Source organism: Brachyistius frenatus, unplaced genomic scaffold (assembly GCF_029030835.1).
Source record: "Brachyistius frenatus isolate BFR_SWC_R1_liver_20210118 unplaced genomic scaffold, ASM2903083v1 Contig_28, whole genome shotgun sequence".
NCBI classification, from domain to species: domain Eukaryota; kingdom Metazoa; phylum Chordata; class Actinopteri; family Embiotocidae; genus Brachyistius; species Brachyistius frenatus.
Genome location: NW_027210627.1, coordinates 4511107 through 4527129, shown reverse-complemented (window position 1 = coordinate 4527129; position 16023 = coordinate 4511107). Strand labels below are relative to the sequence as shown.

Here is a 16023-nt window from a genome sequence, read left to right as displayed (position 1 = left end):
ACCAAAAAAGAAGCAGTGAGAGATTATATTTTATTCTTTCGTCCTTATGTGCTTCTTATTTCAGTGTATTTTGAACTCAATAAGAAAATGTATTTTCAAAAAGGATGACTCACACAACTTTACGTTTTTCAAAACAAGCCATCACAATTACAGTAATGTATATTATATATATAATGTGTATATTTTTATATTTATGTCAGATGATTATTTTCTTATCATTTGTAAAAAAAAAAAAAAATTCTAAATGTGTTGCTTTATGCAGGGGTCTAGCTTATTAGGCAACTGGGCTGTAAGCATGCTGCCAGGAGTAGATAATAATAGCTAAATATACCAATTTCAACAAAGAGATATTTCAATGGCATGGAGACATTTGGCCTTCAAGACATTTTATTGCTCCAGTGTGGATGAATCATCACTATGCTTTTATGTAACAGGCTTTAAATAGATTTGACTTTATGTTATGTGTCAGTAAAAAGAGCAGGTAGGCCTATACAAAGTGACATAAACACTGCCATACTGATGAATATTCGGATGTATATTTGTATAGTTTTGTTCCTGTGCAGAATATCTAAGCCATATGTACAATAATAAAGGATTTAAAGCATTGCGGTATCTTTTCCGTGTCAGCGCTCTCTGATTCCCTCTGTCTCCCTGCCCACTCCCACTCCGCTGGCAGATCCTCCGTTAGTTGATGGGAGAATTCTGTCACTAAAGCAAATATTAGTCAGCGGTCTCAGAAACCGTCACTCCTCCTCTCTTCAGTCCTTCTACCCGATATGTCGTTCCACAGTTTCACTAATGAAATGTCAGGATGGGGTGGTGAAGACGCCTGCTGACAGGAAATGTCACCAGAAAACTCTCCCTTCATGACAAATATTTCCACTCACAGACCGGGTTGATTTACAGCCAGCTGGATGTGACTGCCCTCCAGTGGTCAACTTTCACTTGTCCACCCCAAATTTACACATTGTTTCATATTGACTGACTGATGGCACTGCCCTGCTTCCAGTATTGATAAATCAGATAATAAAAAAACAAAAAAATAAACAAAAAAAAAGATTCTGAAATATGCCGAATTCATTAGGTGTAATTTAACTTCAGGTATCTTGTGTTCTCAAAATAATGCTTTCAAAAATCCCCCACTTCCGCTACCTTGCAACTTCAACTTCCTAAAAAAAAAACTTTGTTTGCTGAAAAAGAAAACAATATGAATACGATGACAAAGTGTCATCCACTTTATACATTGATGTTTGTTTTTCTGAAATAAATACAAATGGGATCACAACATTTTTTTTTTTTTGACCAAAATGAAGCTCTAAAATATCAAATAAACTTTTAAAGTCAATCAAGCTGGTATTATTGGTGAAATTGGACCTAATACCGCTAGTTCTAAAAATGTATTGTAACTTTGTGCCTCATCATACTTTCACTATGTTTTTGTGGCTATGAGAAGTTAAGGAGTGTATTGCTTAAAATAAACGTCAGATGGTAAAATGTATTCAGTCTTATGGTCAGGTCAGGCTAAATGCTTAAACATGGAACTTGGATAATGCAGAAGTCGGTGGAAGTTGCTGTAGGCGCTACAGTTGCACATAAACACCACCGGGAGGCAAACTTACCACAGACAATGAAAAGAAAGAACCTGTTGAACTGTCCTCCTTTGAAATATCTGACTGCAAAATCTAGAGTATTATCACAGCAGCTGAATTTTGATGATTCTTTGCTTTTTCTAAATTCAGCAGTTCATATTGTGGGTTTTAAATAGTATTAAAATGGTATGGCGTATAGACTGTAACAGTGGAACAAATAAAATTAGGGGAGGTTTTGCTTTTGATATGTTCGAAAATAATGGTTTTGTGAAGTTTACAGTGACCAAATGCTCACCAGTATTTTTGTATGAAAAACGCATTTTAAAAATGTTGACATTGTGCTGAATGTTCATACTGATAGTCTATTGTTTTCTCACACGTTGGCAGCATTGTTCTTTCTCTCTGGTGAATATATACATCAGATGTTCCCCATCATCATAATATGAATAATCTGAGTGAACATCTGGAGCAGAAAACAACTCCACATCTGTAGTTCTTTGTAGGCCTATCTTTTCTTTTTTGCACCACTACAGATAGTGGTTTATTAGATTAGCTGTTTCTAAAAGGCCGAGGCCGTTATGATTTGGGGTGCAGTTTGTTTCTGTTTGTTTATCAGTTTGTCGGTAGGATTACAGATAACTAGGCCTGCAAACGAGGCCTTTCATGACATTTTGGAGCAAGAATGCAGCCAAAGGCCAAGGAAGTCCCCCATCAAATTAAAAGGGATTTGGCCTCCTAATCTGTTTACGTCTGACGTCACGGTAAGCGTATTGCGTCACTTCCTGTTGTTGAAGAGCTTCACGAAGTTTATTTGATCTTAAATCTTAACTCACCCCTGTTAAGTCTCCATGTACAGCAAGTTGATTTTGATTTGAAAGCTGTTTGAAACACACACACACACACATGCTCTACTCAAGACCGCCTTGTCTTGCAGCATTTATTTCCAAGTTTTAGCTTAGCAGTTAGAAATGGCGTCCGTCCCCGTGTTTCCGTCTCTCCAGCTCAGTGTCGGATGTTTAGTTTCCCCTTCTGCTTCCTTGTGTAGTAGCGGTTCGTAATTTGTAATACATTGAGTTCTCACGGCAACGAGGATGAGGTTTACTGTCAAATTACATTAAACATCTACGTCTGATAGGGATTAAATGGTTTTATCTGAACATACTTTATTTAATCAGTGGCAACAGAGGGAATTTTACACCCTCACGTTCATTTTCAAATTCTTAAATTCTGCTTAGAAACACATTGACAATGATATTATATGAACAAATATTACCGCGTAAATATTACGATTAATGGAGGACCTTGGTCAATTTCAAAATTCTAGATCATTTATCAAAATTTGACGAACCTGGCAAAAGAGATGACATTGTTTTTAAACAGTTGGCCTGTACTTTGCCAGATCCTGACCATGCCTGCAATTCTTGGAAGGCAAACAGAACTTGGCATAACACTGGGAAGCCAAAGCCAGGCCAGCTGGGTGAAAGCATGAAAAAGGCACAGCTCTTAAACCCGGTCGAGGCAGATGGCTAACCACCTCCGAGTCTGGTCCCGTCTGAAATTTCTTCCCGACAAAATTTAGTTTTACCTCCCCACTTTCACCATTGTTGAACTGATGGGTTTCTCCTGTAGGCTGTCATAAGGTCCTGACCTTAACAAGTGTCCTAAGATAACTTGACTAGTAATGTGGCGCTCAATAATACAATTTTGTTCAATTTAATTGATAAATCCATCAGATGGTGGTAGAATACAGTTAAATAGTCCAAGTCAAAACATCGGCCAGTCAAGAAATAAGACGGCTCCATGTCATAATCATGGGTAGTAATTCTTTTGGGATTCTTATGTCAAACTTAATACACCAAGAAGTTGTGGTGCATTCAACGGACAGCGGTTTCGCAGGTAGCTGCGTATTTTGACATTATTGTACTTTTGGAAATGTATCCAGGCAGTAGTTGCAGTTGCAGATATGCATCTGTTGGCTTTGTGGAGGTCTGTGCTCTCTGACTGCCTTCTAGTTTGCCCTTCTCCGTTTGCTGGATGTTTAAATATCCAACTGTTTTGTTAACAAGCCTTCAATACGGACTTCATACGTTTTCAGGTACGGTGTGTTCTCCTGTCCCCAAGTTTCCCAAAAACATCAGTTAAAGCAACATTCAAAACTTATAATAGCACAGTCGATTGCATTATATTCGAAACTCATTTTAGCCACTGAAATGCACTTTTATGCAATTATTTACCATAAGGCATACATGCATTTGCAAAATTTAAGATATACAATAAGATGTTTCTAAAAGTGTCCTCAGGATCCAACCTTTTCCTCTGCCCTGTGATTCTTAGATGTTATTTTTTCCCTTTCATATATATATATATATATATATAATATATATATATACACTGTGTAATAGAGCCAGAAAAACTTAATGATTCATGTCTAATACATTGAGATTATTCCCCTGTCACATCCTGTCGCATTTTGTTTGATATGTGATGAAAGAGTTTCTTTTGATCAGCATCTGATTCATGATGTGTTGGCTCAAACGTTGGCGTGATCAAAAGAGTTTGTGTGAAACGGGTAGCATTTTACAGTTTGGGGACATTCATGTCTTTTATCTTAACTTGCTAACTTTGGCCCGAATTGCATTTCTTTCTTTTATTTTGTTGTAGTTGTTCGGTTGGCAATTTCAACAGGTGTAACCGTCGGTTTATTTGATGAAGACCGTTGTTAGAAAAATTACTCATAGATGCTTTGTTCAAAATCAAACATATCGGACATTTATTCTTGCAAGAAGGAGCAAATACATGCACCCTCAAAGAGAGGTGTCCAGCATTGCTCCCAGATCTCCCCCGTAGGGCAGCTTTTACAGACAGTGTGACAAACAGTTGACAGTAATACTGAGTTTGGGTGTAGGTCACACTATAAGGACACAGGTGAGTCGTCAATTAGATGCGGAAAGTAAAACAAAAAGGAATCACTTGCAAATAAGAGAGAGAAAACAAAAGAGACTTTCTGGAGCCACAATGCAAACAAGAGGAAGAGACAAATCTTTTTTTCCATCAACTGTCGTGCAGTGTTGTGTTTGATCGTCAGCTGTGAGGTTGTTGGCTGACATGATTTTGATGAGTGCCTGGATGGATGAGGCAGACTCCAAGGATGTAATGCAAAGTACATTTATTTTATTTTCATTTCTTGGTTGCTGAGTTGATATGTGTGCATCTCCGTGAGCATGTCTGTGAGGTTTAAGTTCTGCAGAGAAAACAAAAAGTCTTAATATATGATCAAATCAGCTAATTATTAACATCCAAACGCCATGAATATCAGTTATGATATGATTATTACGCAATGCTGCTGGCGATGATGATGATATGTAACTGACGACATTATAAGTGGAGGGAAATAGTAAATGTAAAGTTAGATGATTTCTTCTGACCTCTTCTACCTTCCACTAAACAACAAAGAACAACACATCTGGTGTGGTAAAATTACTTAACATTGGATTGCACCTTAAGTTATTCATCTCAATGACCTGAGAACTTTTTATGACATGAAGGTGATATAGGCATTTTCAGTGTCGCATGTTTTGAACAGAACTGTCTGACATAAGGAAATGCAAATTGTCTGAGGCAATTTGGCACCAAGAGTACTGATATGACTCCTATTTCTTTTATGAGTGTTATCTTTTTCTCTTTTGGTTTGATTAGGACACATCCTGAGGATTTTAAAGTGGTTCTGTGTGCATTGGCTCCATATCACAGTATATTCCAGGAATCTGAAATGAAAATGGTTTGCGTTAGGCTAATTCACTCTCCCCATATTTGTTCCCTTTGCGACTATACCTCGTAATACGTATATATCGTCTGACCCTGATCCGAATGCAGTGTTTGTTACAAATTTGGACAGGCTGGATCATTTTTTTACCTTTCAACAATACTTTGTAGATTCATTCTTGCAGGATTGTAGTTCACATTGACTATTTGTTAGGCGTATCCTGCTGAACTGCACACATTTGCACTTTGTTGACTACACTGCATCACTCTATTGTCACAGTTTCTCACTATCCAAATGGACAGCAAATCAAATACAAGTGGACAATACCAGGAATGCAGTCAAACTCCAGGAATACCAGTGGGTGCGAACAAAAAGCAGCGACAATCGAAAGGTTATAAAAAAAAGCGACTGGATAAAAACAATGCACGCCGTGAATCAAACTCGGTGTGGACTGACATGTTATTTAATATACAGACCATTACAGTCATGGGGTATATATATGTGGAAAACTTATGAGACACCTAAGGTTGATCCACATAAGACAAGTTTCCAGTTGTGAACGGCTTACAATTCAGCTGAATGGCAAAGACCTTTCTGACCACTTCGTTGCATTAGACTTTCAATGCTATTTGCATCTGTTCCCTTTGCAATCAGATGGTAGTCATGTAACTCAATGGAGTGGCGCCAGTTCTGCTGAGGATAAGTGGATCACCTGAAGGACCCATTTGGATTCTGAGACATGCAATACAGTGTTGGATTAAAGCTGGCTCCTCCTGCCGCAAATCAGTAGTATTTGAAAACATTTATGTTAACACTTACGAATATGAATAATGAATAATAGTATGAATAATAACAAAAGCTTTTTAAGCCAGCTTCAGCCCCACCCCTCCTCCCCGAAACTATTTAAAGTGGAGCTGGAAGCCCATTGTCTCTTTGGTTAATGTGAGTTTTTGTTACCTGTCCAAGTAAACAAATTCAGGTGATGTTTTTATTGTATAAGACATTACTCAAGTGTCTGGAAAGAAGCAAGACACAACTATGCACAGCTTAGTTTACCCAGAGAGAGTTGGCACAGATTTATTTCCCCTTCGCAGAACATTCTTGTATGAACTATTTGGGAAAAAATGAAGCGCTCGTGTGGTTTGAAATATTTTGAAACCAGCTAAGAAATACAGTTCACTAACTCTTGTTTGACTCAACAAACCTTTCACCTTTATAATGTCTTTATTTGTGCAGCAGGGCCTTATCGGCACATGCACTGCGTGGCAGCTATATCCAGTCAGACAAGTAACTTTAAGTACAAAATCTGTCTTAAAGCTCTTGAGTTTGAACCACGGCTGCTATGTTGGTCAGTGAAAACATGTTAGATCCTCTGGTCTGCAGTCTAGTGTCTAATAGCAACAGCTCCATTTTGTAACCGGGAGAAAGGGCAGCGCTGATGAACATAAAAAAATAAATTAAAAAAAGATCTCTCTATTGTAGAGTCAAATAATAAGTCTAGGTAATGTAATCTTTCTAAATTTGTACAAAATCTTACATAATTAGGTAAAATATGGCATTCAAATTGAATACTGAAGCTTTTCAAGTAGTCACTCTACAGCAGTCATCTGCATATGAAGCTTCTGTTTCGTTTTCGACTGTTTTAAATAGACCTGATATTAAATACTCCGCATTTCTCAACAGACATAAATGATCAATTTATGTACTTGGACTTGCACTGCACAGATGGATCTGTTAGACTTCCATTGATCGAAAAAAAAAAAAAAGAGAGATGCTAAGTTAATGGTAGTGTGGTAAGGCCAGTGAATAGTCAGTGTAAGCTTGTTTTTCCCGACAAAGTCAGAAGGAAATAGTCCGATTTAAAAATAGCACTGCTTTTCAAAATACCTGGACTAACCAAAGCGGCGCGTGTCGCCTTCTATCAATGGCAACCGACACCCCCCCCCCCGCCCCCGGTGATTGGATCATTGATTGGTTTTCTCATTGGCCGGCTCGGCTGTCAATCAGCTGCTGCACTTGCTGGTTCGTCTAAACCCAGGCTTTACGCATAGCGAGTAATCTTCGTTTAGGTTCCAGGCATACGGGATTGTGTCGCAGCGTCTCCGTGCCGAGGCACGCAGAGAGCATCTGTTGGAATATAATTTCACCGTGAAGAAGAGCTCCACCTTCGCGCAGCTCCCTCCAAAGCAGCGACCAGACGGGGTAAATAAACGAGTAAATGGAGTTTCAATCGTCGTCGTGACTGTTGTTCACCGCCTCTCACTCTGCAGAAGATCCTGCGTTGAAGTTGCAGCAGCATCCAAAACCACCGCATCCCCTTTGCAGACATGGGAACCGTCCTCTCCATCTCCCCCGTGACAAAGAAGGCGTCTATTATGGACGTCGAGATCGCAGGAGAAGGGATCAAAAACGACAAGAGCCTCAAGCGGCACTCGATGTTCGTGTCTCTCTCGTGGAAGAAGCTGGTGGCCAATTCGGCCAAGAAGAGTGCCAAGAAGGTGAACCCGCAGCCCGTCCGCGAGCTTCCGTCCAGCCAGGTGGCTCAGCTCAACAGCGTAAACACCAGGAAGACGCAACAACCCGAGGAGAAGAAACTCAAAGCGCCCATCCCGGTTCCGGTCCCCACGGTCCCTACGGTCCCCACGCAAAACAAGGAGCCTGTCGTCCAAAACGGCCGGCTCTCGTCGGTGCAGAAGCAGCCCAGCAGCTTGTCTCTGCTGTCACCCAGGCGGATAGTTATCCAGGCTTCGACTGGGGAACTACTGCGCTGTTTGGGGGACTTTTTGTGCCGCAGGTGTTACAAACTGAAAGAGTTAAACAGCGGAGAGGTGATCCTCTGGTTCCGAAACATTGACCGGACTCTTTTGCTCCAGGGCTGGCAGGACCAGGGCTTCATCACGCCGGCTAACGTGGTGTTCGTGTACCTGCTGTGCGAAGACACGATAGCGGACCGCATCGACAGTCCGGCCGAGCTGCAGGGCACCTTTCAGACCTGCCTCTACCTCGCCTACTCCTACATGGGCAACGAGATCTCCTACCCGCTGAAGCCCTTCATGAACGACTCGAACAAGGACGTTTTCTGGGAGACGTCGCTCCGGGTCATCAACAGGCTGAGTGCCAAAATGCTTCAGCTGAATTCAGACCCGCACTTTTTCACCGAGGTCTTCCAGGACCTCAAAAACCAACGCGATGCCGTCGAGTCCAACCTGGACCGCTGACATGGAAACGAACCAGACTGTGGTATATATATATATATATTTAAAAGATGAATGTAAAAGACGAGTGCGAAATCACATCCGGGTGGTTTTGAAATGGAGACGTTGAAGGCTTCTCACGTCTGGGCTGAATAGGTCTCATGATGTTACACTACTTCATTAAGGTGTTTAGGCTACACTTTAGGAGAATTCATAAAATGCATGCCAATGGTATCTTGTCCTCTTTTTTTTTTTTCATTTTTATTTGTATGTCTTGTCCCTTAAGTGACGAGGGGACTGACTTCGTGGTACAAATATTATTTTAAGTGACACCCGATTCATCGATGCTTAGCCCACATTCAGACTCCGTGAGGTGAGGTTCCTGGCAGGACCAGAATAGATCCGTTCAGTCGAGTGGAGAGGTGGAGCTGTCCGAGGTGCTGACCTGTCCAGCCATATCTCCTCCTGTTTGAGTCACTTTTCTAGAGTAGAGCCAATAGTGGCTTAAGAGGACCCAGAATCAGCCCAGTACGCTTTCAGCACGTATAAGCCTAAGCCTTGTAAGTACAGGTAGTATGTTGCTTTTTTAAACATCTCAGTCAGCTGATAGTTAAGCTGAACAGGCAACAGATACCAGAGGTTTCTTTTAAAAGGGGACACAAACACTCTGCTTGGTATAACTGCAGATATTTCTCTATGGGCAACAGAAGTGTAAAGCCTGACTACATGTTAAAAAGCCCCACCATGCATTTAAAAACAACAAACACCATGCTGCATGAATGGCTATTTTAATACCTGGATAGTACAGTCTATAAATGTTTTCAGCTCCTCTTGTGTAATGAAAACCACCAAATCTGTCTCATTTTACACCGACGATGTGATTCTGTAGTAATGAAACTGTAAGTAGGCTGTTGGTTCAATTTGAATGTGTGATCAAGGGGCAGAAATGTGAAATTAAGAGAGGATTCCCCCCCCCACACACACACACACACACACACACACACACTGGAATGTGATAAATTGCACTAAATGGGCCCATAGATGGCCACGCAGCAAGATTATTAAATACATACAGGCCCCTCTGATGTATTGCTTCGCAACACACTGCAGGGGTCAAGGAGAGACTGAATGGAATGTCATTTTTCAAGAGATTTTTTTTTTTTAAATCTCATGTGCCAACAATAGACATGGCCTGAAACTATATGGTTTACATGTAAATATCCCAGACTTTAAATTTGCTCCTTATTTTATTTTATTTTCCCCTGCCTGTTTTTAAGTCGGCTGTATGCGATGTAGTTCGAGCAAAACAAATAGAGCTTCACGGTCAAATATTCTCGCCCTGTTCTGTAAATGCGATGTGGGCCTCAGTTTGTTGGCTTTCAGTTCACTTTCAGTCAATTCAGGATTTTTTTTCAAAATATAAATATAACATGTAAAGATCTCACTATTAAGCGACATCATTCAGACATGTGTCATTGCTGTTTCTATAAGCTAAAAGTGATTCGACTCCAACTCTGAAACCAAACCTGCAGGGCGAACCTGACTATACATTACTATGGTCCGTCTGAGTGATCGTCGTGATGTCGTGTTGTGAATTCATTGCTTGGGAAGTGAATTATAATGCTGCTATTTTTGCACAGCTGTGAACAAACCTTCGGTGTTTTGCACAGTGGCATAAGATAATGATAATGTACCAGTGTTTCCCTTCAGGCGCTGGAGTGTTTGCCGTTAAGTTTGCAGTTACCGTCGCCAGTTCTCGTTTTAGGATGATCGTCTGTGACTTCAATCTTTTGTACAGCTCATTTTTCCTATATGTCATCTATGGAAAGTGATATTTAGGTGTGTTTTCTGTGGTGTTTTACCACAGTTGCATTCACTCTCTACATGTTAATAAAAGGTCAGTACAGTAACTGTTTATTGTGACCATATTGAAATAAATCCAAACTTATGTAGGATCTGTCGTCTTGTCTCCCATTGTTTTGTTCCTTTGACACTTTGTGGTAATGTTTGTGTGAACAGCTCGATGCAGTGTATCCCAACGTGCGCGCACATGCTTGGAAGTCCACGTTTGTACAAAGCTTGCAGTTTGTTGGGAGTGTTGGTAATTAACTCGGACAGCCTCTTATCCACACGCACAACCCACTAATCCTTGATTTGCATGGGAACCCTTGAGACACGGTTATGCAATAGAAATAAGTCCATGACAAATATACTTCCCTGGATGTGTTTAGGATGTTACCATGGGAGGCTGAAACTCGGGACACTTCATTTGTTGCCAAGAAACTGGAACTCATCCGATAAGAGTTATTATGATATGGAGGTGCAAACTGAGGGTGATGGGTGTATATGACTATACATTTAAATCTGTAACAAAACTGCACCTATTACGTCCTGGAATGTTCTGCAGTTGATATCCGTTTTAGAGACTGAGGAGAGTAAAGCCTGCTGACACATATAAGAGATATTTTTGGAAACCTATCTCGGTGTCTTGGGTATTGTAATTGGGGCCACAGTGAAATGGGAACACAGTCAGCTAGACAGTGGGAAGGTAAATTGTAAAACCTTCACTATTGTGGAGTGTTTATGGAGTCATCTGCCGCGCTGGTCTCGCAATATATTTATGAAAAGACTTTTTTTTTTTTTTTTTAAAGATCTGCTAAAAACAAAAAAGAATGTATATAAAGATATATGCTATACTTAAATTGCCTAAAATGTGATGGATTATGAGGTTTCCGAAGCTTCCTTCAGTTGAGATCAGGGGCACATCGATGATTTACTGTGATGGAATGGAGCTGAATCGATAAGGATTTCCTCCTGGTTTTATGAATAAGCCACGTGGGCCGGAGTGCTCCTACATGTGATTGGTCAGAATCTGCTGCAGTCTCAGAACTGTCTGTGACTCTCTCACTCCTCTCTCTTCTCTTCTCCTACAGGGACATACAGTTTCTATTTACAGAACCAAAAAAAAAAAAAAAAAAACATAGAGACAGGCAGACAGGAGGAGAGAAAAGACATCAGGGCAGAAAAGGTGCAGGAGTGAAATATTATGAGGGGTAGTTAGAGGTATAGAGAGAGGGAAAAGAGATTCAAATAAAACGTGGTGGGGGAGGAATGGGGGGGGGGACGCACAAAAAAGGATTAGAGATTAGAGACAAACAGGTTTCCATTTCATTTAGCTATGTCTGTCTAGTGTCAGTGTGGTGATAAAGGATACCATCAAACCTTTGTTGCATTAATCTGAATGATTTAAAACAAGCATTTTAAAGGTGAAACTTCAAATGTTAACAACGTGAAACTATAAAGACTGTTTTGAAAATTGAAAATGAAAATTGTCATTTTTGGTTGAATAACAGATATCAGTAAAACCTCCGTGAAATATTACTTGATGGACAGCATCGGCAGCTTCTTGCTATGGTTTTAAAAAGCTAATCTTACATTCACGCAGTTTTAGACTTTCATGTGAGCCGGGGGGGGGGGGGGGGAATGACATATTGCATATATTTCTTTTTGTCCCAACTCTTAACAGGATGTCTTCATGGCAGAATCCTGCAGCAGCATTATGTAACGGGTTTCATGTGTTGTGAGCCTTCTCTTTGTTATTAAGATTCAAACCAGGTCTCCTGCATATCTGTCTGCCAGCCTGCTTTCTGCATTCTTCTCCGCTGTGTCTCTATAGTAACGGGTAGGTGAGTGAATGAGAGCCGGGCAAAGTGAGGCGAGCGTGGGTTGAACCACTGCACAACAGTACACACTGCAGCAATCAATAGAAGACATGCACTCGGTGTTGGTTGGATGTCTGTGGGTGCAGGCATGTCTCTGACTCCTCCACATTCTGCCACTCTCGTTTTTTTTTTGTTGTTTTTTTTTTTTTGAGTGGCCTCTGCTTTAGTGCTGCTGCGTTTACCTCGTTTACCTCTCTGCTTGACTCGTCCTCAGTTTTCAGTTGGTCTCCATGACAGTTTCTTGATTGCAGTGTTTGCTATATGATGCAATGCAAAACTCAATTTCTTCGGTTACTTTTAATTTTGTAGTACTTGTACTTCCTTTTTGCTGTTTATGCCATGTCATAGTTGTATTCCCTAAACATTTCAGAGGGAAAATGTGAGCTTTTCAGTCCGCTATGTTTATCTGACAGCTTTAGTTACTTGCTGCAATTATGTTTAGGATATTACATAAAAGTATGATTGTATTAGGATGCTAAGATTGTGTAGAACAATGTATTTTAAAGATTAAATGAGTGGTTTTGAATCTTTTTAGCTTGTGACCCACATTACAGACAAGTTTTTTTTTCTTTGGCTGTAGTTTTATTTAAGGATCTCCATAACAGAGATTTAAAATAGAAAATAGATAAAAAATTTGTATAGCAGAAATGTCTTTTTTCTGTCCTTTCCCCTATTGGCCCCAAGGCGGGGGACCACTGAACTACCTAACTGTACATAAAGTAGTAAAACGTATTTGATGATATAACAATATATGAGTCACTTGGGACACTTTACTGCTGAACATATACTAAATGAAACTGTCAATAAAAAAACAATGTACTTTCATTTCAGTAAGATTGTATTTGGAGACACTATACTGTAATGCTTCCACTGGTGAAAAAAAAAACAGCACAACAAAATTGCCTTCTCACTCAGTTAACACAACATCTTTACTAGCCTGAATACACAGTCCCTATCTATATAACTTTTTTTTTTTTTTTTTACTTCCATCTTTTTTGAACTGGGATTCTCTTTGACCCGACATTCATCGTCTTGAGCCGGGTTGAAAAAAAAAAAGACCAAATCTGGACCAATTGAGGCCACACCCAACAGGGATTATGTCTATTTTGCTGTCCTCTCGCTACATAACCCCTTTCGCTAATCTCTTCAACTAGATTACTCCAGCGTTAAATTGCAACGAGGGGCACTTGGCCGCCACCATTACATGGCGGGGTAAGGTCAAGCAGAGGAGAGAAAGTGGGCCAAAGAGTCTTAATACACTTCGTAGTTCAGTATATTGAGGGATGATTCATTTACCTTAAAGTCGTGTTACGTAATGATGTAATGTTGTGTTCGTATGACATTTTTTTTTATATATATTTAAAGTCGTTATACAATACAAATTCCTTCATTCATCACACACCTACACAGTATTCATTGTTATTTTCTCTTCTTTATCGGTGAATCACTTCACACTGCATCAATCTGCATGATTATTCATCCATTCAGATTTATGTAACAGACAAAATCCGACCCCAGGTTTTGAAGTTTACATGTGCCAGTCCATTATCAAAATTGATGAATTAACATTTCAAGCAAACCATTGCTGGCTTCTTTTGCTCGGGCTTTAGGGTTATTTCTCACTATTTGGACCCAATTGCTAAATTTGATTTCCTATTCCTCCAAACTGCCTGAAATACAGTCCTGTAACTCTGAAAAGCTCTAGAAAAGTACTGAGGTTGGGAAATTATTATTATTAATATTAATATTATTAGTCCACTGCTACGCCAAATAAAATGCTCAACTTAACACATCACTTTAACAGAAATGGTCAACTGACATGGAAACTGTGTCTCCACTGAGTTTATGCCCTGATATTAGTTGTTCATTGAACATGTTTTATTGGAAACATGGGGGATGAATAAATACACACAACATTACAGCATATCCGGGGTTGCCTCTGTGCTCTTATCTCACAGAATCAAGGTCAGTGTCCAGACATGTGGGTGTCTCCGATAAAAGAGGACCAATATATAGTGCATTGGTCTAAATCGTTATAGCCTGTTCTCTTCTACCTCTCATGTTTCTCTTCCCCTCACCTCTTTGACTTGCTCTGATTTTCTCAGCTTCTTCTTCTCAACTCTATTTCAGCACCTCGTAGGTGTGTGGCTCTAAATTAGCTCAGTCTTCATTACCACTTTCTCGAGCTGGAAGAATGACTCACCGACTGCAACGCTTTTCAGAAAGCAACACCAGGCCCGCTGACTAACTCTGTGTAAAGCACAGAGAGGCCTAATTGGTCACAGGATATGTGACTCATGGATACCTGTCAGAATAGAACAAAATTTGGAGCAACTGTAATCAAACGAGGGGGTTTTAAGAAAACCTGCCTGTAGCAAACTGCTATCCTTTAAGACTCTGCCACCGCTGCAACTATCTACGGCCCTTGCCCACCGTAACGTTTTTTTTTTCCCCCCCGAGCACAGCATATTTTTTTAAATGGTTTTAATGAACGGCAGAAGCTTGATGAGGCGCTGAACGTTTATTCTGAGCTGAAAGGTAAACGTTAGGCTATTTTTTTTTTTTACGTTCAACCAGAGTTGAAAAATATTAGCACTGCGTTCGGTTAACCACCGACACTGCCCACTGACTGGTCCGCCCTTCAGTGGCTGTGCAAAAGCTGACACGAGCCGAGTTCCAAGACGGTTAGCATAGTGAAGAAAACTGAAGCAGTACGCCACTAACCGGGTATCCTCTACATCAAAACGTGAAATAGCCACGCTTCGTGCTTCAAAACTTTCCCGCCGAGACAGCCCAAAGCGTGGCTATTTCACGTTTTGCCGGAGTGGACCGGCGTGTCTATTTCAAGCATTGCTGTGAGTCTGGGTTGGAGCCCCAGTCTGCGCAGCCAGGCATAAGTGAATGCACGTTTCTACCTTCAACAACCTTCATGCTTAAGTACTTTTAGGTTTGAGGACCACATTTTAACATTTAACAAGCAGTTTTCAGAGTTTTTTTCTAAAAATGACCATATCAACTTTTTTTTTTTTTTAAATATGATCCTTAATATTTAGTCCTGAAGGCGGGTTTGAGACTGACAGCCTGCACACGAGTCTCTGTTTGAATTCATATTCAAACAATGGAGACCGTCCAAACGACTGAGAACAAACCCAGATCTTACTCAGTGCTCAGAGTACTACGATTTTTTTTTTTTCTTTCCCTCTCCTCCTCCACCGCCTCCTTCCTCCTCCATGTGTTTTCCTCTCGCTCCTTGGTGTCCTGCATTCACACTGTTAATCCTGTGGCTTGCAGGAAAACACCCACCTAGTTTGTTATGCAAGAAGAGAGAGGATGAGGATCAGCAACAATGGGCGCTGCAGATTAGTGGCACAGCAGTTGGCAGCAAAGACAGTGACGATGGCGATGCTGTGGAAGTGACTTCATCCCTGTGGAGTTTCTACTGTGTTTTTATAAGAGGACACTTCTTCTCCAGTCGGTGAAACCACACATCAGGGACTCACACCTCTTTTTCCCTCTCTCTCTGTGTGTGTGTGTGTGTGTGTGTGTGTGTGTGTGTGTGTGTGTGTGTGTGTGTGTGTGTGTGTGTGTGTGTGTGTGTGTGTGTGTGTGTGTGTGTGTGTGTGTGTGTGTGTGTGTGTGTATGTGCGCGTCTGTCTGTGTGCATAGTCTCAAAAGGCTTTCTTTAAAGGACCCAGGCAAGTGAGCGAGAGGGATTCAATAGTCAATAGTGACCCCATGTCTTTTCTATTGATATG

The 16023-nt window shown here is 40.6% G+C and overlaps 1 protein-coding gene across 1 annotated transcript; it reads left to right on the top strand.

Moving 5' to 3' along the window:
• Nucleotides 1-7392: 7392 nt before the first annotated feature.
• cdk5r2b (cyclin dependent kinase 5, regulatory subunit 2b (p39)) lies at nt 7393-10501 on the top strand. Its single transcript, XM_069698934.1, has one exon. It carries the CDS (start codon nt 7680-7682, stop codon nt 8568-8570), a length of 891 nt encoding a protein of 296 aa, XP_069555035.1. The 5' UTR covers nt 7393-7679; the 3' UTR covers nt 8571-10501.
• The last annotated feature ends 5522 nt before the right edge of the window (nt 10502-16023 follow it).

Bases quoted from the DNA above. Each gene is read 5' to 3' on its own strand.
- cdk5r2b (XM_069698934.1), top strand. From the start codon at position 7,680: ATGGGAACCGTCCTCTCCATCTCCCCCGTGACAAAGAAGGCGTCTATT.